The sequence below is a fragment of the Tuber melanosporum genome, assembly GCF_000151645.1.
Source record: "Tuber melanosporum whole genome shotgun sequence assembly, scaffold_106, strain Mel28".
NCBI lineage: Eukaryota > Fungi > Ascomycota > Pezizomycetes > Pezizales > Tuberaceae > Tuber > Tuber melanosporum.
Window position 1 is genome coordinate 302816 of NW_003298762.1, and position 26825 is coordinate 329640.

Below are 26825 nucleotides of genomic sequence, written 5' to 3' on the forward strand. Positions count from 1 at the left end.
CCGTGGTGTTACATCACGTGCCTCAAGAGATTTCGGCTTTGGACCCCTGTGTTGTGCCCTTCATTCGCTTAGGTCATTTTCTTTCATCCTTCCCAAGGGCCTTCGAACAGCTGGCATTGTGGATAAAGATCCTTTGGTGGATTGTTTTTAGTTTGAACTTTCAGTTTGGTAAGTGATTTTGCATGTTTACTGGTACTCCCGTGATTGAGCTGATGTTGTTTTTGGGTCCTCTGCCAAGCTCCTAAATTGGATAGTCCTACCAGCGTCATCCTTGGCAACGGTCTCTATCTCCTGAGTAGTTACGGTAGACCCAACTTTTTGCCCAACATCGAAAGCGTTCACAAGATATCACTCTAATTTCCTCGCATGTACAATGTTACGAATTTGACGTTTTTGTTGTGCAGCGGAAGATTGTTGATTAAGTCTTACAGCTAGCTAAGCGAAACAAGAACGGTATATAGTCATGCCCAAACCTAGTCACATGACTAGTGATACGGAATACACACTTCCACGTACCACCCAGTACAACCCAGCATACGCAATAGTGAGTAGGAAGCCTAGACACTTCTCTCGTGACACATCAACTCAGAGGAGTAATTCTCAACATACAATACTGTACTGTACAACATCGGTACTTGTCCTCGAGTACTCGTGCCACTCGGCCACCAGCTAAGCCTCCACAAACATTCGCTACGCCCCCGAACCGACCCGGCTTGAGACCCGAGCATGGTGAAATACCGGCACCGTACGGGAGAATTCGCGCTCACGGGTATGATAAAGAAAGTATTAGTACTCGTACCGTAAGGAACGGTGGAAGTGGAATGTGCACTTTTTAAAAATGAAATCAACAACAAAGCGCACTTTCTATAGTAGAGATCGGCTGGTGAGTGGGGGTGTTGGTGGCCTTTTTCGCCAGAGTACTGTACCGTACTGTACTGTACCTGTAAGTGCACTGTACCGTACAGTACAGCACCGTGCAGCGTGATCGCCTGCTGTAAGTATGATACTTGTGATATTGGGCAACTCTCCTGCCACTTGGACGAGTGACTGCTAGTGCTCGTGTTTCGCGCCTATGACTGTCACGGGACGGGTGTTTTCTGGAGATAATTTATCGTGTTTTTGTATACAAAATATACCCCCTTCCGTCTTGTGATCAACTGTGACTCAAACGGTACCTTCCGTTCCATTCAAATGAAAATGAAAAACACCGAACAAGAAAATGAAAATAAAAAATATAAAAAATATAAAAAAAGTCCGAAATATACACCTTTAGCACCCCATGCACCTGCACCGTTGACGAATGAAATAAAGTGAGAAAAGGAAGAAGAAAACAAAAAAGAGGAGAGAAGATAAGATTGGAAACCAGACGCACAGTATGGAAGAAATTTGTAGTGGGGTAAACAAAGGAAATAAGGAGAGAATGAAGGAGAAAATGTCGTAAACAAGCGTCTATGCTCGCAATGTCGCTCGCTGATTGTAAAGATAAAAAGTAAAAAGTAAACGCCGAAATCCGGAATCCGAAATCCTCCCATTCATCTCTCCATCAATCCATCGGTCGCTCAGTCGGTACCTCATTAAACGCAATAATATCATACACCGCCCAATCGACATCTATCCATTCAGACCCAACTCCACTGGACAATCTCCTCCTCCCTCATCCTCCTGGGCTCCTCTACCCGTGGTGCATGATAAACCAAAACCGGCTCCTGGCCCCTCCTTCCGAAATCAAGATCGGTCTCGACTCTCAGGTTCAACAACCGATTCTTTTCCCTCGATGAGCTCCTCCTATGCTGGGGTTGCTCTCCTTGCGTATCCCGCACATGAGCCGATATTGGCACGTGCTCGTGTAAATGAACGTGGACGTGCGGTAGCGAACTCGCGCATGCAGAACTATTGTAATACCCCCTCTCCAGCGAATTATAGGATGGCGGGGGCAGCGGTGGAACGTCCGTTGGCGGGGGAGAAGGCGGCAAGATTACTGCCGAGGTGGAGAGGGTGGTGGAGCTAGATGGGTTTGGTGAATGCTGTGGGGTACGATGATGGCGCTGGGCGGATGGAGGTGTCGGCAGGGACGGTGGCAAGCATCGGAGGAATTCGTCAATTTCATATGCTGTGCTCGGGCGGTTCTCCTCCTCAGGGGATTTCGGCAAGGAAGAAGATAGCTTCAGAAACGATAGAGAGCGGTTTATGATGGTGGGCATTTTGTTTTCTATCTGTCTTTTGCTCTTCCTTGTTGTTATGGTGGTAGATGGCTGGTGAGGCCGGATGGTTGTGAACGCAGATTAGACAGCTTGGTTGGCGGGGGGGGGGGGGTGGACGGGTGTGTATGTTCGTGAGTTGATGACTCGATTTATGGGCGTAGGTAAAAGATTTCTTACCCAGAAAATTCTCCTAGCGACGACGATCGATACGAGTACAAAAGTATAGGAGGAGTTCAACTCAAAGCGGGTCAGGCGCAAGTAATATACCCGTAAGGCGATAAATCTCCACCACACCCACCCACCTACCGCATCCCTAATCACGCACCCAAAAGACCAGTCGAGCCTAGTCAACCACCCAGGCTTCACTCAACACCACCACCAATTAGCATTTTTTTTCTTTTTCCTTTAGATCAGAAGGCTATGCGGTACAGCATACGGAACTACATTCGTATACAAGAGAGTATTCGTACTGTGCACACGCATTTGTTAGACGCCTCCCGGCGGAAGGCAAGCTGTGGGTCGTAGGGTTACCGTAACCCACCCCCCATGAGGGACAGCACTGCGCTCGAGTGCTGTGCTGCACAGCAGTGCGGAGCGAGAAGGAGCCATCGCCGGGGCGTGTTACCCACCATTTTCTTTCTTCTCTTCCCGCCGAGTTCGGAGGGTAGTACCGGCTCCGTAACAGCGACCCATTAAATAAGGAATGGCAGAGAGGACGGAAAACAGCAGAACTACCCAAGCCGAGCGGAGATTAGTGTAAGACTCGAGGGATGGAATCTTATGGGATTAAAGTTAAGGGTGACATTATCCGACAAACAAAGCCTTATGCTGGTAACGCAGCATAAACGCCCCAGGGCGATGTCATACGAGGTCACTCGTGGATTGTTGCGTGGATTGTTACTCTTACCAAAGCAGTGGCAATTTTTCGAGGGACGGTAGATTTTTTATCGCTCTTCTCTCCAGGATTGTGTCGTGTCGCACGATACGAGCTTGCCTTCGAAACAAGTACGGTAGAGCATGGCACAGTACAGTACTAATACATTTGTCATGATCGCTTCTGAATAATTATCCTCCCCCTCCCCCTACCCCCTCTTGCCAGAGGATAACTCAAATTTACATTATCCTTCCGCCCGGCCGCGTCCTCCGCGGTAGCAAGGGCGATCTCCATCAACATCCCCGTCCTGCGGCTTAGAAATTGTGCGAGCAAGCGCTCCGCCCGTCACGGTACTGTACTGTACTAGTACAGCAGACCACAAACCATCTTATTGCCGGCGGACCATGAATAGTATCACAGCAACAGCTAGCCTACTTCCAGTACCGACGGCCAACCATCACTCGGTGATACTGGAGGTCCCATTCATCCAGTATCATTTCGCTTAGTTCGCCTAAACTACCGTGCCCAAGCAAAGCGAGCGCATCGCATAACCTCCTACCCTTGGGAACCGCAGGAGAGTTCTCGATCATTTCCCTCTCAACTATCGTACTTTGTCTGGCAGACGATGCGTTGAGGTCGCGTTAGGAATCCCGGTAGTTAGCTCCTTACAATGTGCAGATATTCCGCGCTTACTTGATGTCGGCAGTCAATGAGAGAAGAAACCTTTACAGTAGTCCACCAATGACAGAATGCCTATGACTCGTTATTTGACCTTTTTCTCCACCACCCCCCGCAGAATACTGTAAAGCACAGAGATGAAGAAGGGGCTAGGGATTTAGAAGAAAGTACAAGAGCTGTAGAAATCGCGACCTCGGAGGCGGAAGAATTGAAGATGGTTAAGCTTAAACGAGGGCCAACTTATCCAGTGTGCTACTACGGCACAGTACCGTACCCCTTCCACTACCAATTCCCCACGGGATTCTTCATCGAAAGCTTGCGACCGATACTATAACCACAAGTGAACCAAACCCCCGCCGTCGTTAGTCATCACAATCTACCCCCTCCGGACAGCGGGGGAGAAGTTGTGCCAAGGATGAATATGCCTCAAGAGCTTCCTAAACTGCCTCGCTCCCTCAACTTTGAAACGAAATTCATTGCTTACGGTAGTTTAGATGCCCTCTCCCATCCCGTGACAATCCACGATACTCGAGTATGATACCCAGTATCCCACCGGTAGTAGCACTCCAATGGAAAAGCTACCCAATGTGCCCGCCGAGTTTCTCGAACCCCTTAACAAATGATCCGGTCGCCCTTTAGTGTTGGCCGGCGGGCAGGTGTAACTTTCCCAGGAAATTCTTCCCAACTCCAGCTACCCGCAGTCCCTAGTTTTACCGCTCTGAGCGCTTGGAGATTTCCATCGAAGGTAATGCCGCCCTTCGCCTATGATACCGTCCCCCATCCCGGCAGGCGACCTTACAAGTACGAGTACTTGTATCGGCGAACGTTCCCTTCAAAGATACTTATCGTGCGGACGTCGCTGTCCTCGAGTACCTGGCTGGCACACCGAAGACTACCGGTCCTGTTACTGTAACCTTATTGGACAATCCCCTGAAACAGTGTGACCTGACCTCATACGGCAGGTAGCCGTTATCGTGGGTTTCCCCAAATAGCGATGAGCAAGGTGCGAGGACTTTTCCGCCCCGAAAGTAGAGCGCGACTGCCTGGGTACGGTCGGTTTTGTTTGGATTGCTCGATCGAGTCATGCACAGTACGAATTGAGAACTTTTTCTGCAGGACCTCAACTCTCTGCCCACCCTTCCGGTTCCCCATCATCAGCCTGTAGCCTTGGAGGCGGAGTCTTTTGTTGCACGAAAGGTTCTTTGCGGAGGGTCCCCGTTGGATTATGTAAGTTGGATAACTACTATTTTCGGCTAGCGTGGTATGGAGAGAAGCACTGTTGCCGGAAGGGGGTACTAATATTTCATGCATGCTTCAAGCATTTATAAAACATAGTTCTAGATTTATATTTCGAATAGGGGTTGGAGGCTTAGATACTCTGTCCATATATCTACTATATGTACGGGGGCGTTCGCACTCTTTCCCTCCTTGATGGCTGAGCCTGGGAGCTTTGTTTATCGCTACTGGGGAATATTGTGGCCTCCGGTTGAACCCCCGGTGCGGGGATCATATCATACCGATATCATACAAGTCTTCAACGGGGCGCGACCAAAACCTGTGGGGTACGAACCGCCAACAGGTATTACCCTGTTACTCTACTTTGACGAACACACTTTCTTGCCCGCCAAATACCCCTGCTTGTCACACTCCTATTTTTGTTGTGCCAGTATCATACCCAGTATGGTGCCGGGAACTTGAGATCAACCAAAACCAGCTCAAGAACAATTTTCGAGGGTTCCCAACCACATCCCTAGGAATATACGGTTCCTCTCTAATTCTGCGTTTTTAGATTTTTTAATTAGAGTAATGTCATTGGGGGCAATGGAATTTCGAATTACCCCTGGATCATTGATCCCGAAGTTTCTTTTGCCAAGCGGCACTATTTTTTTGGGTTATGTAAGCAAAACGAGTCACCCAGAAGTATAAATTTAACCTCAAGCGCTCGGCACCATGCCCAGCATCGTCTTGAAAGCCGGCACACCAGATGTTATGCCTCCTTGGCATGATTCTAGCCACACATATTCACACCGGTAATATTCCGAACATTCAACCGGAGGTGAGAACTGTGCTCGCGGGAAACGCTTCACCCGAGGAATGTCCGCCAGATGATCTCACCTAATCTTGGCAGAATCCGATCCTTCTCTCGCCAGAAGCGGTCAGCTCACGTATATAACTTATGAGTTGGGGTTACCGCTCCGCTTAGAGGTTCGCAAGCACAGTTAGCATCCCATCCGGCCATTTTCTGCGGTATTGATCAGCCTTATCGATTCCAACCCTACACCGCTCTTTGTTCCTTAGATAGGTGGCTTATCTCGGGTAATAAGTGCCCGAAAACAGGGGGGCATTCTTGTGCTGGTGCTGAGATACGCAGATATTTCTTCGATCCGATTTTTTCGGGTGCTACTTGTCTAGGAAGGGTAGTTCTTTATTGCGGGGAAGTTGCACCTGGTTTACTCAGGCGGGTGTGTGCTACGCAGAAAGTCACATATCTCCCAACTTGTAGGATCACGGGTACAGGGCGGTTATATAAGTGCTATTCCGGAATCCACCTTTATCAATCTTGAATGGACGGCAAGGCGGGCAACAGACAGGAAGCGCATTTGTTGGACTGGGGGGCCCAGCGTAGAGCCAATTAGTCCCTGGAAGCTAAATCTGCATACAAAGTTCGAGGGCTCAATGCACGGATTGTGCGGGGGTCGTAAATGTGGCCCAAATCCTTGCGAGGATAAAAGAGGGGTGCAGGGTGGTGGAGCGTGTTGGAGATGTTGTCTTCTGTTGTCTACAAGCCTTTTCTTTCTCCATCTCACACACATTACTTTCCCGGCCCTATATCGTTCCTTTGTATTGGGTTGCATTTATTTCGGTGATAGGGCGCTCTTTGTTGGTTCATGATTATTTGGCGGCTATGCCGCATAAGCCGAGTATCTTTCTACCCTTTGGGTTTGAAGACGTATACTGGTGTGGGGGCAATGGTGCGTTAAGGGCTGAAGACTAGAAACAGGTTTCTTCTGATGGTGGATAAGATCATTATTACTCTCTTTATATGTTCGGGTATTAGGCCCCTCCCTCTACTCCCCCTAGGGCTGTTGGAGTTGTTCAAGTTGAAGTTATCTAGTGTTATGGTTCTCTGCGAGCGCATTGGAGCTTTTTACAACAGAATGCAGGCTGGAGTTCTCGAGTGATAGACTGTGAGGGTAACTGTGGCTTGTGTATTGGCATACCCACAGCACTAGGTCACGCTATATTCTTTTCTTAAATCTTACAACAGAGATAGGCTCTGATCGCCGGCACGTGACTGGGGTAAGTGGGGAAGCTCGCTCGCTCTCATTCTCACCTAACTGACCAACCGGTGAAGGAAGGAGTATATATGAAACGAAATAGAGGCATCCTCCTATCTTTCTATCGATCACCACACACATTCACTCTTGTCCACGTAATTCTCCCTTTCCTCTGCGTACTCTGCCTAGTCCCTTTGACCCTCCTGCGCTGTTTCCGACGGATACATCATTTCCTCCTACGGATACATTAATCCAAAGCTTATCTCCGAAACCTTCATCCAAACAGATGAAACAACATCATAAGCATGCCAAGAAGCATCCATGATCTTCAACAACTCCTCCACCTCTCTATATTACCATACACCCTATAAAAAAGAGACCTCGCTGGTACCCTAATAGTGAGTTGAACACGGGATCTTCAGAAATCCCGTTTTTCAAGGCTATAGACTTTTACCCCCTTACGCTCACGGGATTGGTTGTCACCTGTTGCATGGACCCAAATCATGTGAAACCCGATACTAGGGACAGAAGCTGCCCCCACCCATGTGCAAGTATCATATCCCAGGCCTTGGGCCGGGGCCCCGAGGCCTCTACCCGATGCGACCTACCGTACCCCGCCCCTAAGCTTGGGGTTGGTTCGGGGTGAAAGCACGGGGCACGAGGCATGGAATGAGAAGAAGCAACCGAAGGTACCGGTGATCTAGAAAGATGGGTTTTGATACTGCAGTGGAAGTGAAAAAAATAAAAGAATAATGAAATGTCCTCTGCCGAACTGTGAACAAGGTATTGGGAACTCCAGCGCCCAGCCCCTTACAGCGATTTCTGAATCCAAGTCCACGACAATTGGCGTTGCATGGCTCACCAGTCAGCCACTTGATTAAGCAAACCCGACGATATCCCCCGGAATTTTCCCAGACCCAAACATCACCGGCCCCTTTTCTGACCCCATATGGCTAACTTTCGCCTTCACCGAGGCAGGCCATGGGTGCTGCTATCGAATCTAGATTCTAGTGAGAACCGGGGTTTAATTCCCGGAGCGTCTCTATAGGAAACAATTTCGAAACCTTATTTCGTGCTCTGCTGCGTTGGTCCTGTAATGATATCTTTCTAAATACATTCCTTATACAATGTATTCCCTGTCAAAAAATTTTCTGTGCTTCAAAAAAGACCCGGAGGCTTCCGCTGGAGAAAAACCAGGAGAATTTTCGGCCTTTCGCTAGAAAGAGAAGGAAGGGGAGTTTATTGTGTTGTGCTTTCAGCAACTTTGGTGAGGATACTGTAGTCATGTCTTACTAACTTGAGCTTTAATTTAATTGGTTTAATACTAATAAGCCTTCGGCCAGTAGCTGTCAAATAGTCGCGGAGCCGAGTTGAGGTCGTGCACCCAAGTCTAGTAATGATCGTCAATTCAATTAGAACAACCCATACCCGATCGTTTAACTATACATAAAAGTTGAACATGAAGGTCATTTTTTCCCTATAACAATTCGAACCATTGTAACATTTTTGATCAAGAACTTCCTGTGGTAAGTCCTCCCAAGATCTTACATGTGCTGCCTTTGCCGAGTTGACGGTCTCCTGACTTGTGCCCACGAACCTCCAGGTTGATATTTCATTTTTCTCGTAGTCCCAGAGTGGTTCCATTTGGTTTAAATCTGGTAATTTGGATGGCCAGTCTAAGGTAATAATACCTCTTCCAAGACCTTCCTCCTTATCAATATGCTGTACAGTCTGATTGGCAGGAGCATTGTCTTCTACCAAGTAGGTTAAAGCCATGCCTGTTTTTCTTTGCATTTCATCAATCCAAGAATAGAGCTTTGAGTGTAGGACACGCTCTCTGTAACAGACCCAATTTATTTCCTGGTTACTTGTAAACCTGAACTGCTTTACCTTAAATACGTGCTCTGGGTTACACTGTTTGCATTTATGCAATCCAGTCCTTTCCTCCTCTTGATTTTGAGTATTCACCTCAGCATTCACATTGTGCAAATGTCTCACTAACCAGGTACCTTCAATACAGGCTAGCTGTTAATTGTAGAGTTGCCGATTCTGGTGCCAATAGTTTTCATTAAAAACTACCTGGTGAAATTGTGACTTTTCCTCCTCTGTATCTTGCTCCCATATATGACATGGGCCTTTTTGACCAAACATAATAGCTTTCCAAAGCATGACTTTAATTGCTGGTTTCTCATGATCACGGTCATGAATCACGTACTCATTTGAGTTGCAGCTGACAGAGTGAGAGATGTCCCACTGCCTTTGGGGCATATTAAACTCAATCTAGGTTTTATCTGTAAATACAATAGTATTTACTGCTATTTGGAGAGCTATTGTAACGATCACTCCTTGGAGGGTTAGGTTTTGGCGATGGGGAATGATACTTCTCTTTTTCTTCTTCTCCTCTTCTTTGTCTTATGATAGTGCTAGGCCTCTGCCTACGTTACCGATAGTACAAGACTTCTGTCTTCTATTGAGAACGCCTATCATAAGCTTTCTCTAACTCTTCTTCGTAAAGAACTTTCCTTGGCGTAGCGATAATGTTGCAATAAAGATAAAGATCGTAAAGGTATTTTATATTTGTTAAAGTAATAAGTAGCAAAAGTACTTAGAATTCAATCTAATTTTATTTAAACTCGTACCGCCAATACTGGTAAACGATGAGCCCCCACCAGTACAGGGATACTGCTAACCGGTATACCACTAATCCTAAGCTAACTAAGTCAACGGTCCTGCACCTGCCATCCCCGAGTCATGCCCGCATGAGAACTAATTACAAGACCATCAAACAACCCAGCACCTGCTCCAGTCCAAGTCCGTAGCCCCTCTGATATGAAGCTAATCAGCACTAAGCGTAGTCGAAGCCGAGCAAAAGACAGACCCAACGAGGTTCCTCGTCCAATAAAATATAAAATCACTACTACCCGGTCTAAACACCATCCCACAAAAACCTCCACCACAGTAGAAAACCAACAAAACCAAAACAAATATAAACTACAGGTGATACAATGGCAGAGAGGAGGTGACCAACATGTCCACCTCTCGTATCCGCATACCCGGCCGTCAACCCTATGAACCCACTTTGCCAAGTGTCTCCGAAGAGCATAATGGTGAGGAGGACCTATACTTGCTGCCTGTCCCTCAAAAAACAAAATCCATAAACAAAAGAAATACATAGAGGTGGTGACAGACCAAAATGGTCAGTGGGGCCTATCTCCTACCCATGGTGCTTTACTCCTGCCAGCCATGCCCAAAACCAAACCAAAGAAACCAAACAAACCCCACAAAATCCAGCACACAAGACCCAAACAAGTCCAACCAGGCCGTCACAACCCACTATCCACACAGGTGGCCATCAGCCAACCGGTCTATCGGAGAGCTTTACAGCACTCAGCAGCTTCATCCAACAGTCCAAGCCAGACTGGAAACACTTAATTAGACCTCGCCCAGCCTGACGCAGGCCCGACTGGTGCTCACAGGTGCCTCTCCCCCCCAATCAGCCCCCCCCAAGCCCCACACACCAGACGCCATTGAGCCTATCCAGCCCCCCCAGCCCCTCAGACAGATAAACCATCTGATAGCTATAGGACAGTGTATACCTAGCCCGATCAGGTAGCCACTGGTCTTAGCTACACAAACAGAGTCCCAATCCTCAACACTGTATAGCTGAGGGGGGCCTACCAGCCACAGCCAGGAGCCACAAAGGAGGTAGCACCAATGCCTGAAGGCATTGGCACCAGTGACATCGTCCAACCCAGCCGAACCAAAGTCCAACCAAGTTGGGAAAGAGTAAGCAGAGCCAGCCAAAGCCAGCCCCACAGGTCCGGCAAATACACAGACCAAACATTGGGCAAGAAGCACTCCCAACTGATGCGACAAGAAGGGAGGGGCAAGGGAAACAGAAGTAGTTAAACAGAAGGTAGACCCCACTTTCAATGAGTGAAGCCGCCAACCACAAACCACAACCGAACCAACCCAACACACAGACAACGCGAATGTCTGGCAGCCAATCGTCCCACACTACCCCAAGTAGTCACAGACAACCACACCAGGGGGCAGAGTCTTTCAGGGTCAAAGCCATCCCCACCAAGGCAGAGAGAAGATACCTGACTGAACTACCATAAATGCCACAAGGACAAAACTCCAAGGGAACAGTGATAAACAACATTGCAGGATTTCCGACCATAGAAACATGTAGTAACGAGGAGGGGAGGGGCCAGCGAGGCCCCCTCCCCAGCAGATTGATGTGGCCGGTACGACGCGTTGATACTCGGGAAGGTTATCAGTCTAACCCAAGGGCGTTTTGTATCGTCAGGACTAAGGACTCCGTTAAAACCCAACAAAAGACATGAGCTGGCCTAAAGAATGACATGGGTGATCCCCCCAAACACAATATTCAATCCCCCTAATCGAACGCGAAACCTGCGAGTAAATGATAGACAGGAAGCCATAGACATTTTACTGAAAGGGGCTCGTATGCGACCGTGATGAATAGCTCGAAGTGCCAGCATCGTGAAATAGCCAGCAGGCAATGAAACGGGAAGCAAACAAGTAGTCCGCCATGCAACACCTAACAGACCTCAACACCAATGATCCCAGGAACTACTGAGCGAACTCATATATCTCCCCCGGAATTCAAGGCATCAAGGCCCATCATGAGGATGAAAGAAACACTCGGGGCGAAGTGATAGCAAGGACGAGGAAAAGTACTTAGAATTCAATCTAATTTTATTTAAACTTGTACCGCCAACACTGGCATACAACGAGCCCCGGGGCTAGGCCCCCAGGTTGTTGCATCCCAGATACCACTATCCACGAACTAACTAAACCTCCAATCCCTTACCTCAATCATGCCCACGCGATGCCCCAACATGAACACTAAATACAGAGCCCTCATTGGTCAAGAAAATCCTCCTCAGTCCAGCCAACCCACCAGCCAAGTTACCCGTACAAAATACAAAGATTCCACTACCGCCACCTGAATGTGAGTCCGTAAAAACCTCCTCCACAATAGAAACCCACCCGAGCACCCCCACCCAATGATCCCGGGACACTCTGCTGACCGCCCCAGCACCCGTCCCTATTCCCAAACAAAAGAAATACCTAAAAACCCAAGCGCGTAGACTCGAGGGAAAGCTAACTTACAGGGCGCAGGCTCTCTAGCCAAGGGGGTACAAACTGTCGTAGAGAATCCAGTGTGCACCACAGTGGCAGTGCAGTCTAAAAACCTTGACGGAAGTAGCCAGAATCAGACAGTCCCCAAGCAGTTGGCACTTGACCGAACATACCCAAGTATTCAACTCATCCTCTAACTCCCTAGCCCGCTCTGTGGGCGGCGAACCGGCGAAGGCGATGACCCTTTTGAGTCGGGAACAAGTGGCATGTGTGAGGTCTAGTCTTGCTTGACTCAGCGATTCTTGTTTTTCTTCCTCTTCCCACCCCTAGGTGCAGATCTAGTAATAGGAGTGAACAGGCCACTCTCATCACCATCCACTACCACAGGAGGGACGCCACCAGAGGCGTTATCCCGACCAGCCACAGGCTCAGCCACAAAGGACTCAGGCACCTTCCCCCCCGAAGGGCGTGATACTACTGTAGCTGGTGTCACCACACCAGGATCCACCCCACCCACACCAGGAGCAAGCGCCTCCTGTAAACCTGACAAACCAGGAACAGGGCCACCCACACCACCATCCACAACCGTAGCTGCAGAGGGGGTAGGGATAACCGCCAGCGCAACATTCTCCCGAGGGAGCTCCTCCGCTTGACCCTGAGAATTCTCAGGGTCTAGCCCACCCCCTCCAACCGAGACCACCGTAGTAACCGAAGCTACTAAGAGGACAGGCGAAGAGGGGATAACTGTAGGAGCTTCAGCCACCAAAATCGTGACTAAACCACGAACAGTATTGCGTTCAGAGGCCAGGGCAGCCGACAAGGTAGATATCTCTTTCTCAGCACGATGAAATCGCCGAGAAAGGATGGAGATGTGATGCCGAAGGTGAGAGACTTCAGCCTACAGGGTGAAGTTCTTCTCGACGGTACGAGACAAAACCACCGACGAATGTAAAGTGGACATGGCGGAAAGGACAGAGGCTCGCTTAGCTATTGCGACCCTGAGGAGGCGACGTAAATGAACAAACGTAAAGATAGGTAACAGGAAGACAGAACTTCCAGCAATCGTAGGGGAGGGATTAACAACGATGCCCGCCAAAGGTGATCGAAGTTAAAGACTTGAAGTCTATCATGAGATATAAATCAAGGGCTCTGATTGGACCGACACCGGATCTTCACTACTGATACGGAGTGAAAAAAGGAGGAAAAGTACTTAGAAGTCAATCTAATTTTATTTAAACTCGTACCGCCAACATTGGCATACAACGAGCCCCCGCCGGCACAGGGATACTGCTAACCGGTATACCACTAGTCCTAAGCTAACTAAGTCTACGGTCCCGCACCTGCCATCCCCGAATCACGCCCGTACGGAAACTAAATACAAGACCATCAAACAACCCAGCGCCCGCCCCGGTCCAAGTCCGTAGCCCCTCTGGTATGAAGCCAACCAACACTAAGCGTAGCCGAAGCCGAGCAAAAGACCAACCCAACCAGGTTCCTCGTCCAACAAATATAAAATCACTACTACCCGGTCTGAACATCGTCCCACAACACCTCCTCCACAGTAGAAAACCAACAACAAACCTAAACAAACATAAACTACAGGCGACACGATGGCAGAGAGGAGGTGACCAACATGTCCACCTCTCGCATCCGCATGCCAGGCCGTCGACCCTATGAACCCACTTTGCCAAGTGCCTCCGGAGAGCGTAATGGTGAGGAGGACCTGTACCCGCTGCCTGTCCCACACAAACAAACACATAAACAAAAGAAATAAATAGAGGTGGTGACAGATCGATTAACGGTCAGTGGGGCCTATCTCCTACCTGTGGTACCTTGCCCCCACCAGCCATGCCTATTGCCAAACCAAAGAAACCAAACAAACCCCACAAAACCCAGCACGCAGAACCCAAACACGTCCAACCAGGCGGTCGCAGCCCACTATCCGCACAGGTGGCCATCAACCATCCGGGTCATCAAGGAGCTTTACAGCACTCAGCAGCTTCACCCAACCCCCCATCAGGCCGGAAACACTTAATTAGACATCGCCCAACCTGACGCATGCCTGACCGGTGCTTGCAGGTGCCTCTCCCCCCCCAATCAGCCCCCCCCAAGCCCCACACACCAGGCGCCACAGTGCCCATCCAGCCCTCCCAGCCCTTCAGACAGATCAATCATCCGACAGCCACAGGACAGCCATACCTAACCCCATCAGGCGGCCACTGGTCTTGGCCACGCTAACAGAGCCACAACCCCCGACTCCATATAGCCGAGGGGGGCCCACCAGCCACAGCCAGGAGCCACAGAGGAGGCGGCACCAATACCCGAAGGCACCAGCACCTGCCACACCATCCAACCCAGCCAAACCGAAGTTCAACCGAGCTGGGAAAGGGTAAGCAGAGCCAGCCGAAGCCAGCCCCACAGGTCTGGCAATAGGCACAGACCGAACAACGGGCAAGAGGCATCCCCAACTGACACAACAAGAAGGGGGAGGGCGAAACAGAAGCAGACAAACGGAAGGTAGGCCCCACTTGCAATGGATGAAGCCGCCAACTACAGACCACAACTGAACCACCCAAACACACAGACAACGCGAGTGTCCGGTGGCCAATTGTCCCACACCACCCCAGGCAGCAAAGAAAAACCACTCCAGGTGGTAAGATTGTTCAGGGTCAAAGCCATCCCCACTGCAGCGAGGAGGTGACACCTGACTGAACCACCGTATATGCCGCAAGGACAAAACTTTCCAAGGGAACGGTGATAAACAACATCGTAGGATTCCGACTGTAGAAACATAAAGTAACGAGGCAGGGAGGGGCTGGCGAGGCCCCCTCCCTTGAGGAAATGATGCGGCCAGTACGACGAGTTGATACTTGGGAAGATCATCAGTCTAACCCAGGGGCGTTTTGTATCTCGAGAACTAAGGACTCCGTTAAAACCCAACAAAAACATGAGCTGGCCCAAAGAACTACACAGGTGATCCCCCCAAACACAATGTTCAATCTCCCCAATCGAACGCGAAACCTGCGAGTAGACGATACACAGGAAGCCGTAGAAATTTTACAGAAAGGGGCTTGTATGCGACCGTGATGAAGTGCTCGAAGTACTAGCATCGTGAGATAGCCAGCCCAACGAAACGAGACGCAAACAAGTTATCCGCCACGCAACACCTAACAAACCTCAACACCAAAGACCCCAGGAACTACTGAGCGAACTCAGATATCTCCCCCGGAATCCAAGGCATCAAGGCCCATCATGATGGTGAAAGAAATGCTCGGGGCGAAGCGACGGCAAGGAAGAGGAAAAGTACTTAGAACAAAGCGTGAAGAACCTATCCTCTTTGGCCGCATCGGCCTCCTTATATAGTGTTCTTCCCGCCCATAGTCATGTGACCCAAAGTGGTCACATGTGCGAAATCAAATCATAACAAACTAGTCATGTGACCAAGGTTGTCACATGCTCAAAACCCCTGACCTCATAACGAGGTCATGTGCAAAACTCATAAACCAATCATAATGCAATAAATAAGTCATATGACTCGACTGAGTCATATGCGTGAAATCTATGACCTCATAACGAGGTCATGTGCAAAACCTAAATTATATGTGCCAGGCCTACCCGCAAGGCACACTCACAAGGCATACTTGCCAGACACACTCCCATGACACATATTTGAGCCATGTGTGAAAGCATCACAAATCCCACACATAATAAATCATATGACTTAAATGAGTCATATGTGTAAAACAATAACATACCTGTGACTCATAACCATGTGTCACGTGAAAACCTTTTCCTCGCCAAGCCATATTCGTGACAGCTATATTGGTGAAGGCTGACTGGGACTCAATATGCACAGCAGTAAGAGAGCACTTTTGATGTGCTTGATGTCGAAATATGTGGCACTGGGTATGAAAATTCTCCTTTAAGGTCTATTGTGCAGCAACAATCCCAAGCTCTTTGGTAATCTCTAGAAATAGCATAAGTAAGTATTCTTCATCTTTCTGGCATAGATCTCGAAGAGCAATAGACTCTGAACATTCTTTTGGGAATCTTTGTTGATTTCCTCCTCCATGGTTATCTTCAAGACATACTAATATATCATCAAAGTTGCTTGGATCTGAGGCATATTCCTGTCCATCACTCTTAGCTCTCAGACTTTAAAGACTAACAGATACCAGTATGATATTTTACATTTGTGCAATGGACAATGTCTATCACTGTCCTCTTTTTCACATTCAACCTATTTTCCATACTTGCAAAGGACAAATTTCCATGCCAGTTCAGAGCTAAAATAGCAGCACACTTCATTAAAAGTACCTGGGGGGCGCTTCCAATTCCTGAATGTGTGAACAACATAGTGGAGACTTTGTAAAAGGTTTCTGGATGTGGATCTGATAAGGTTCTGGGCCAACAAGATCACCAGGATTTGACTTGGGATGTGAAATCACAAAATCTCTATTGAAGGTAGAGAGATGTGGTCAGAATGGTGATGATAGGAGTTCATTGAGCCATAGTGGCATTGGCGTTGCCACATAATCCACTTTATCCTACTACATTCAGTTTCTCATACCTGATGTCATCCTCTTTCTTATTGGCCTCATGATTACTTCCTGTTTTGGGTGCGCGACTTCAACTCGGCGGCGCGAGTATATTGCTGCGAGTTGCTATTGGTCTAACCTTTTTCCAACTAGTTCCACAATGCGATTGGTTGCGTCATCCCTAATGTTGAAATATCAGCTTGTGATAAGGATAAATAGTAAGTACTGGGATTTTCCGAGCGCTTTTCGGGTTTCCCCAGTGAGGAGGCCCAAATCCCCTCCAAAGAGAATAGAATCGAGCTCAAATAATGGCTTGAACGATATTAGAGATCAGTAATCACGCCGCACAAGTATAAACCTTTGTTCTGCCCGCCCACTTTCCTCCATACGGCGCAGACTCAAGCCCGATTCCCCTCAGCGGCCGACTAAAAACTCGGTTCCGGCCAGCTTTCGTCGGCCACGGCAGTACCCAAAACCGGCGCCCTCCAGCGTCCAGCATGTGCGACTATGCTATCCTTCCTCCGCATTACACGCACGCACCCCCCACTTTGAAACAGCCTGCCTCATCATCGAGGGCTACGATGGCGGTTCCTAGACCAAGGCCAAAGAGATTCCGGGACCTTGCCGTAATCTCTATTATTGGGTACCCCATACCGAACTCCATCTTAAGCTAGATAAACGCCTCCTCATAAGCCCTACGAAGCGCCAAGAGCTGTCGGAGGTGTATGTGTCCGCCACTAATTTTCTAGCGTTTTCGAATACAGCTGCTATTGCGTCTTCGGCATCGCCGTCCGCACGAGGGTGTGGTCCTACTGGTCGAAAAGTGCAGTATTGGCAGGTGCATTTTAGGATATGCACTTGAGTAAGGCTGCTAGGGCTGAGTATATATTCTTCTTCTAGCCGGGACCAATATTGGTCTTGGAGTTATGTAGTGCTTTGAGGAGGAGCTTCCGTGGGACGCTTTCAGCCAACAATGAGAGGACTAGCCGTGCGTGAGTGGGTAAGGGTTTTATGTCACATGTTCCGAAGAGATTATTGGCCAATGTGTGACAGGGATGTGAGGTGGAAGTGCATTTACTTGTGGGGGATAAACGTGTTGAAATTGTTTTGACGGTCATCTTTTGTATAAAGTTCACCTCCGGGCCGATTTTTCAAGTTATCGCTGGTGTTTCACTGCCAAGAAAATTTTTATTGTTCACCAGGGGCGGTTAGAGAGTTGTGGGGAGAATGGCGTACGAGTAGTGTATTTAGGTGGGACAATAAGGGTTGCGTAGATGTGGGTGTCGTGGTGGTTGGTCGGTAGACGACGTAGACTTGTCTGAAGCAAAATCTTGAGTGCTAGGAGCATGCCGCTCTTATTCTCATATTCCGAGCGATTAAAAGTGGAAAGCTTGCAAACTGTTCATAGATAGATACTCGAGTACGGTATCTCCGGATTGCCTGGACATCTGGGGGCTTTGACTTGGACAACGCGCCAAGACTCAACCGGACGGGACACCGCCGTGTTTTGGCTGCCTCTGAGAATTCCCACCCGACTAACCCAGGCTCCCCAAAACCATTGTACGGACTAGCAGCTTGGGATCACTGAGATAGAGTACTGTTTCGATTACCAGCTATTCTAGGCATTTTTGAGGATATCACAATTTTCAGGGATCTTCAATCGTTTATCGCTCCTGTGCTCCCTATCTTTTCAGGTACCAATTGGTCCACTTTAATATCGTCTCTCTCACCCCATACTTGTATAGCACCGGTAGCGGAGCAACTCTGAATGTATAGAATTCAGATGATGGGCGGTATTCTCTCTCTTTTTTTTTTTAGGAAAAATTGATTTTGGAGAAAACCTCAAGGCAATTAGGACGTGTGCTATGCTGAAGGCTTTCTGGGGTATCAGTAGAGCTTGTTAATATTTTCATTGCATTTTCCTCCTGCTCCCCCCTCTGCGGGAGGAAAGCTTTGGTATCACATACTCGGATATAAAGAACCACTGGAGCGTAAAAAATCCCTCCGGGACGAGATTGGCAAACAGCAACTTTGTCGATATCCAAGCGGGCTGGCACGATTCCGGAAGGGAGATGCACATGTCCCCTTACCCCCTCTTAGTCTCCTATCCACTACAACCCGTCATTACTCCCCCGGAACCTCCCCCTAACCCCCAGTCATTGATTGATATTTCCCAAAGCTCCCTTAACTTCCCTTCCTTCCGCCAACGCCGCCGAGTGCCCTAAAGGAAGCGGAGGGATAATACATCTTTTTCTCAACCGGGAGGGCAAAATTATCTTACCGGGTTAGGGATATTTCATGTGATGTCGCAGTGGATGGCCAAGGGAGCTGTTTTAGTGAAAAGGGTTCATAATGTCAATACTCATAATGTCAGTACTCCGTAGAGTAGTTGATCGTGCGCCGCTGACGAAAGACTCGCGCAATGGCCCAGAAAAGAATGGGAAAAAATTGTTACCTCTTCCCGCTTCTGATCCCTTTAATTGTTCCCCGCCAAGACCCCTTCTCGGCTCGACTTCTAGTAATCTTATAAAGTACTAGGACAATAGGCACCAAGAGTGCCCATCTTCACCACCCTCTCTCATCGCGCAATGTCTATGAGAATCTGAGCAAATTTGTCCATACACATTATAGAACCTGTGGATAACATGGAGAATGTTACAGAATTCTTAATTACGAAGTGATAGAGAAAAGGTTGTTTAAGTACCTTGTATCGGTTGCCATGTACTTTTTTGTATGGAGCCCCATACAACAATTAGGTCACTTTCACACTAGTTGATGCAACCATGAACAGTAAAGACAGATTTGATTCCTTGCACTTCTGGTAGAAGTTGGAATAAATAGCTACTACCTAACTGGTCAAACGATTTGAAGTTTTTTATATAAGCAGCGTTGAGAATTGTTCTTTTGAGAATGTCGCAAAAAGGGCATCTAATGAAGGATTCCTCTTGTCCCCGTACTGCGCATACCATTTTTTCGACGAGATATGCACGACTTTTGACTCCCGCTTCACCCAATTATTCAAGTTGGTTTATCCGTCTGATTCAACAATTTCCGTGTTCTGTGTGTTTTCGCTCCCGTGTGCTCCCCATGTTTGTTTTGCGTACAAGAGTTGCGCTCCAACTGCCGGTTGAAATGTACGTTAATTGAGCCGAGATTTTCTTTTCTGGCATTGGCTATTATCCTCAATTACCTGACCAGGATTACCACTATGATGCTCAGGCGTTGTGTCCGATAGTTATGTCTGGCGTCGCGAGTTTTAATCGCGAGACTGAGGTGAATTCTGGACGAGTGATGAGTTGTGAATCTAGAATGGCCGTATGATGGTGTACCCGTATGTTTGGATACCGGGGATAGCTACGGGGTAAGGATTGACTGTGCAAATTCCCATAATGGGTATTTCCAAAGGGAGAGGAGAGGGTCCGAGAGCTGAAATCCCGTTGTCGCCGTCCAATTTAGCTCCCGGTGTTTTTTCCTAAGAGGGGCCATCACTTACCTTGTTAGGTCACCAGACCACTCCAGTTTACCATTATATATCATGTGGCACGACACCGCACATGTTTAACCATGATTGATTTTGGTCCGCCTCGGGGTAACATACGGAATAGTAGGGAGGTAGCCGTCTAGGACATCCACCTGCCAGACTATCAACTCAGCTCATGATCCCCTGCAGTCCTAGAAGGTGATGGCCTCCCCAATCCTCCATGTTTCTAGGGCTCGTGGGGACGGCAGAGTGGTTTACGAGTGGCAGTTAGAGTGTGCTTGGAAGTGGATGGTGAGTTTCTGGGGATTGTGATATGGTATGATATCCCACGGAAATGACGGGAGCCCCGATGAGAGGTTCGCTTCCTTGAATAACCCACCGGGGGCAAGTTGGCTGGAAGCGCAACAAGAGTTTTCCGTGATAGAGGGGTGGACTTGAACAGATGGATATGATGGATCGCAAACTAGAGCAGCCTGGGAGGGTATCCGTGAGGAATGGATTAGGCTCGGTTGGATACTAGGGTCAATGGTTGTCCAAGTATCAGGGGTTCTCGGGAGCATTATGCATGTCACTGATGCAAACCCCGCTTTACCCGTAAGATAGCTATATCATATGCGCGAGCGATGCGCAAGCACAAGAGTGTGCTACTGCGCTGCGAGGTATTAATGTTGGGGAAGCAAGTTGACCAAATATCTTATCGACTGTATGCCCAACCCAATACAAATTTATGCACCAACCATAGATGTACAAGACTACTAAGACAAAAAGAAAAACACTTTAAACAAATTCCCATTCTCGTTACTCGATCACAGAAAAGCCAAAGTAGTGCCTATTACCCTCTAAGCTCTAGCGCTGATTGTCTACGTTCGCGATGTGGGGTCTGGTTGTCTACCATCAGCATGCGAGACATTTCAAGAAACGTACTTATAGCACGAAGCTTTCCACCCCAACATCGGCTCGCCGGGCCCACTGACACCACCGAGAGATCGGAAGAAGGAACTAAGGACGAAGTGTGCATTAGAGCTTTGGCAATCGCCGAATCACTTGCACTCCGGCGCGCAGTTGGGAAGAAGAAGGTTGAGGTGACGCGGAATTTTATGGGGGTGTGAAGAGATACTCCGGTGGAGATTCAATAGCCGCTAAGCAAGAGATCCCAGTCCCCCACTTGGGTCCCGAGATGACATGCGAACGTTTTCAGAAACGGAAACCCTTTTCCCAGAGCAAGTATTATTCCTACAGATGGAAACAGCGGACGATTGGGGGGGGGGGTCCAGAGGGCCCGTCTCCCGGGTGATCATTCAGAGAGAGCGCAGGAAAATCTGATGCTATGGAGTCTCACATGGGGTTGCGGGCGAAAGGGACTATTTGTGATAGGCCATGCGGAATAGCACCTGAGAAGATATCCGGGTTATCTTTGTGGTAACAAAGGATGAAAGTATCCCTCATCCTTCCCAGACGTTGAGGATGTTATTAGAGAGGGCTATTATGAAAATTTATGGGATTTCTGAGGTAGACGATAGTGGGGGATTTTTCGGGAGTTGGACTAACGCGGGTAGCCGTTTGTAAACACGACCGCTCTTGCATACCGCCAAGTTTCGGCTCTTCCGCACGATCCTGGGCTGTATGCAATAGCAGTTGTGTTCACAAACGCCACCCCACCACAAGTGCAGTACAGTACTCGAGTACTGTACACGTTTGTGGCCTGAAGGGTATTCGAAAGGGTTTTTGAAAGATATGTTCTCCGGGACCTGTATGTGAACTGTTTTCCCAAAAAGGATTTTGAGGTAGTATCATATATTCAATTGGTTTTATTTTGGGAGATATGTGGAGCCCGGAATTATAACCTGGGCTTGCATAGCACCGTTACGTCTGTCGAGTTTTTTGCGATCTCCCGCTGCGCGTGAATTGACTGCATGATAGAGCTATTAGAGTGTCTTCATACCGAGGTTTTGTATTTAACTCGGTGATATCTAGCAACATTTCAATTGGTTAGGTGTTAATCCCAAGTAGTAAGGTATCAAGTTCGGCACCATATCCTACCTAGCTGCAGGGTTATATCTCAAAGCGGGAAAATAATTGCTCCAACCAACTGTAAACCCTCTGCCCTCAAGCTTGATATGCCAAGAGGCGTAGACAGAACTCAAGGTATCGTACTGATTCGTACAGAAAACCCGCAAGCTAGGTGACACAGAGATAGGAAAGAATTTAGTTAATCGGTGCAGTTTGTTGACCAATTACCACCCTCACTAGTCCAGATAGCCATGCGTTTCTCTACAGGCATTATAAGGACCACACTCCTAATCCTAACCTCCGCCCTCCCGAACTCCCCAGCCGAGGCAAATGACGCCTATTATACAGAGATCTCCCTCCGCATAGAGGGCCCCAGCACTACCATCTTCGAAAACACTATCCTCACATCCGGGCACTTAGCCACCACCGCCTCGGCACACACATCTGCGACAGCACAAACACCGTATGTACAATCTCGTGAAATCCACTATATCCGGCCGCTTACAAATATCCCTGTAAATCGCGACATCAGCCCAATATAGGTTTGGTTTGCCAAGTTAGCGAGGTCGTACACAGCCAAAAACGGGGATTAGGGAGTGCCGGAGATAGTGGATTTCACGAGATTTTACGGTACGGTATGATACCCCAAACTAGTAGCCCCCCCGTACGAACCACACGGGGTTGGAACTCATGATCGCCGAAGCACACATCTGTTTGCTAATTTTGATTGACAAGTTGGTAACGGTGGATTTGGAACGTGAATGCGGTCGTGGAAAGAGAGTTTTCCAATGTCCAATGGATTTCGTTTGGTTCGAATCCCACATCCTGAAGAGAGGTGGCGTTCGCATGTGGACTAACCTAGGATAGGAAATTCGAGTGACAACTAGTGAGTATTTTTTATTGGTTGTCGGTAAAAGGTCTGGTCCCTCTCAAAATGGCGGGTGCCACGAGTGATATTATATCTAATGAGCATGGGGGTGAAGAAAGAAGTCTATATTATACAAACTAAATTACGGGAGCCCATTTCCAGGCATTCCTCACCCCAATTAAGCCATTATGCTTAGGCATCGTGTTCCAGTATAGTGTTCTGGCGTCGCGTCACGAGCGCCTCAAATCGCTGTTATTCGGTAAGGTCAAATATTAGTGTTTCTGAGTGTTGGGCTAGGAGGTAGATGTGAAGGTTCTTCATATTCTCAGGAGCGAGCCTGTTGCTATTATAACTAAATAGACAAACTAACATGTGTGCGCATCCATGGGTTTACCCTCAACGCCATCATACAATCTCGTCAACATAACCAGGGTGGTTTCCCGTACCCTACAACACTCAACACTGAGTTACTTCCTCTTGCTATTTTTTTTACCTTTTCTCGAGGCAGATGATTGCTATGCAAACTACCGAAAAACAATTTTACACTTTTTTTCCAGGGGCGCGCTAAGTTAGTGGGGGGGGGATGGGTAAATGTATTTACTCTAAAAGCATATAAACTAGGTGGGGGGGGGGAATAAAGCAACCCTTAAAAAATGAGTTCTCAAAGGTAATCACGAACCCCCTGATACGGGCCCCTATCAGGTTTGTTAGACTTTCTCATGGAATTTGGCCTGTACCCGCCTAGGCCAATTGTAGGAGCAGCCTATCGTGGCCCGGCCCGCTGGGGACCTTGGACATACAGTAACCCCCGAAAGGGGCTGGGGCCCCGATGGGATATTAGAGTGGTCGGGTTGCATACCAAAGGCAAGTTGGCGGAACGCACAGCAAGAATATTTCTTGGTCTTGGCGAAAGCTTGTACTGTACAAAAAGATATGACGGATCACAAATTGGAGCGAAGAGTGAAGGAATAGATTAAACTCAGTCAAATACTGGGGGCCTAATGGTTGTCCGAGTTTTTAAGTCTCCTTAGGAGCATTATACAGGCTACTAATGAGAACTCTGCTCTGCTCGAGTATGATGCATGCAGCAGAGCTAGATCACATGCGCGAACAATACTCAGGCACTAGAGCATGCTGCCGCTCCGTGTGGTGAAGGTATAGGAGAAAGTTGACCATATATCTTATCGACTATGATACATGCGTAACCCAATGAAAATCTTCGACCATAGAATTATAAGACAACTAGGACGAAAAATAAAATCCTCTAAATGGACTACAATACTCGTTCACTCGATAACAGAGTAGCCCAAGTAGTTCTTATTACCTTCTGGGTCCTCGTGCTGATATCATATGTCCACGATACAGGGTTAGAATATCTACCACAGACCTACAAAACATTTCAAAAAACGCCTTAAAGCACAAAGCATTGACACCACATAATGGACTCGCCGGACTCATTGGCACCAACGAAGGATCGGAAGATGGATGAGGTGTGCACAAGAGCTTTTGCAATCGCCGGATCCCTTGCGCCCCGGAAGGCGGTTGATAAGAAAGTTGATGTGACGCAGAACTTTACGGGGATGCGTAAAGAGATGCGCCGGCTGACAATCGATAGCTATCCGGGCAAGAGATGCCCCCCCTTGCCCACTTGGATCCCGCGATGACATGCAAACGTCTTCAGGAACGGAAACCCATTTCCCGGAACAAGTATTATTCCTGCGGATGGAAGTTGCCGACAACAATTGGGGGATCTTCAGAGAGACCATCCCAGGCGTAATTATCCAGAGAGAATGTAAGATATTTTGATGATATGGAGGCTCACATGGGATCGCGGGCGAAAGGCATTGCTAGTACTAGGCCATGCGCAAGCACCAAAGGAGATATCAGTTTCATCTTTGATGTAACAAATGACGAAAGTGCCTCCACCCTTCCTGGACATCCTAAACGTCATGATGGAGGATTATTATAAAAATTTATGGTATTTCTGAGGTATAACGGGCGATGGCGGGATGACTTTTCGGGAGTTGGGCCCACGCGGGGTATACCCATGGCGGGGTAACTTAGACATTTGTGAACACGACTGCTCTTGCATACCACCAAGTTTCGGCCGTTCCGCATAATCTTGGGCTGCATGCAATAGCAGTCGTGTTTTCAAACATCACCCTACTACAGGTATACGTTGGTAGCAGGAGGGGTGTTCGAATGGGCCTTTAGGGGATGTGTTTTCTGGGACTTGCGTGTGGGCTATTTTCGCGGGGGGATATTGGGGCAGTAGGTTCAATTGGGTTTGTTGGGAAATATATGAAGCTGAGTATTACAACTTAGGCATGTACAGCCCCGAGGTATCTGCTGAGTTCTCTCTGATATTAGGCTACGCACGAATTGAAAGCAACAATGAAATGATTGGAATGTCTTTATGCGGAGGTTGTGTTTAACTTTGTGAGGTCTAGAGATGCCGTGGTTGGTTGGATGTTAGCTCTAAGCAGTTTTATACACAATTTGGCACCATATCCTATCTAGCTCATGGGTCATATCTCAGACTGAGCAAATTCTCGCGCGATAAACATTTCCCCAGAATGCCAATCAACTTCGCACCCCAAAGCTTGATATACCAAGATGTGTAGCCAGAAAACAAGGCATCGCACAGCAAGCATGCAAGCAGGGTGACACAAAGAGATGTATTTACCCCGCATGATACTACGCTGCAACAAAACCCGCAGAGTGCAGCATATCATGGAATCGCACTCAATCAGTCTCCAACCAAACATTCCGATTGCCTCGTGCTATCCAGTCCAGTGCCCATCAAAACGGCTAAACCGATCGCTTCTCTGAATGCCCTAATGAAATAGATTACCTTTTCAGCATGGTTGCAGCCATAATTTACAAGATTTTATAACTTAGCAAGGAACCTTTCGTAAAGGAAAGCAGAAACAAAGGAAAAACAAACTCACGAACTCATTTTTTATTGAGATATTGAGAATTGGAATTGGTTGGCTGGCATCCTTGCTTGGGGGGTTTTCCTTTCCTGTTTTTAATTTATTTCACATAATTTCAGCTAGTAATGGTGGTGGAACAGTGCTGTGAGCACAGTACACTACCTTGGATGATGTAGTTAGAAGGATACTAAAACCCTAAGAATCCCTCCGACCCAGTAAGAGGGATTCACCACCGATCTCTGATTACTATCCTCGTTAGTCCAAATAAGCTAGTCTAAATAACTATGCACTTCTCCACACGCATCATAACAGCCACCTTTCTAATCCTTACCTCCTCCCTCCTGAACTCCCCTATCCAGGCAAACGGCTTTTGGACAAGGGTCTCCCTCCGCATCGAGGGCCTCGAAAGGACCATCTACCATGGTACCGTCCTCACGGCAGGGGGCATAGTCACCACGCAGGCGGGCGGTACACACATGTGCGATGGTACGAACCACGGCGCACACACGACTCCCGGTGGCACCGTCATCAGCGCAATCGACGACGCACCGCTAGAGCACGGCTGGAACGGCAGATGGTATAAGGGATTCCGAGACTACCAGATCACCTCCATTGACAATGAGGATGGGTCACAGCGGAAGTACTGGGGACTCCTTGTCAACTACAAGCTTGCGCATAAGGGAGGTTGTCAGACGAAGGTTGCCGCGGACGACCAAGTGCCTGTTGCCCGTGGTGCCTTTGACGCTGTAGCCTTCTTGGAGGCCAGGCCGAATAAGTACACGGTTGAGCCGGAAGCTACTATAACGTTTACTGTGGTTAATGGGGCGGATGGGAAGCCAGTTGCAAGTG

The 26825-nt window shown here is 48.2% G+C and overlaps 1 protein-coding gene; it reads right to left on the minus strand.

Annotated features, from left to right (window-relative positions):
- Positions 1–3823: 3823 nt before the first annotated feature.
- Positions 3824–5064, minus strand: GSTUM_00000231001 (uncharacterized protein; the record flags this gene model as incomplete). XM_002835399.2 has 1 exon in its annotated part: positions 3824–5064. One exon carries the CDS (start codon positions 5062–5064, stop codon positions 4723–4725), a length of 342 nt encoding a protein of 113 aa, XP_002835445.1. The 3' UTR covers positions 3824–4722.
- Between the last annotated feature and the right edge of the window lie 21761 nt (positions 5065–26825).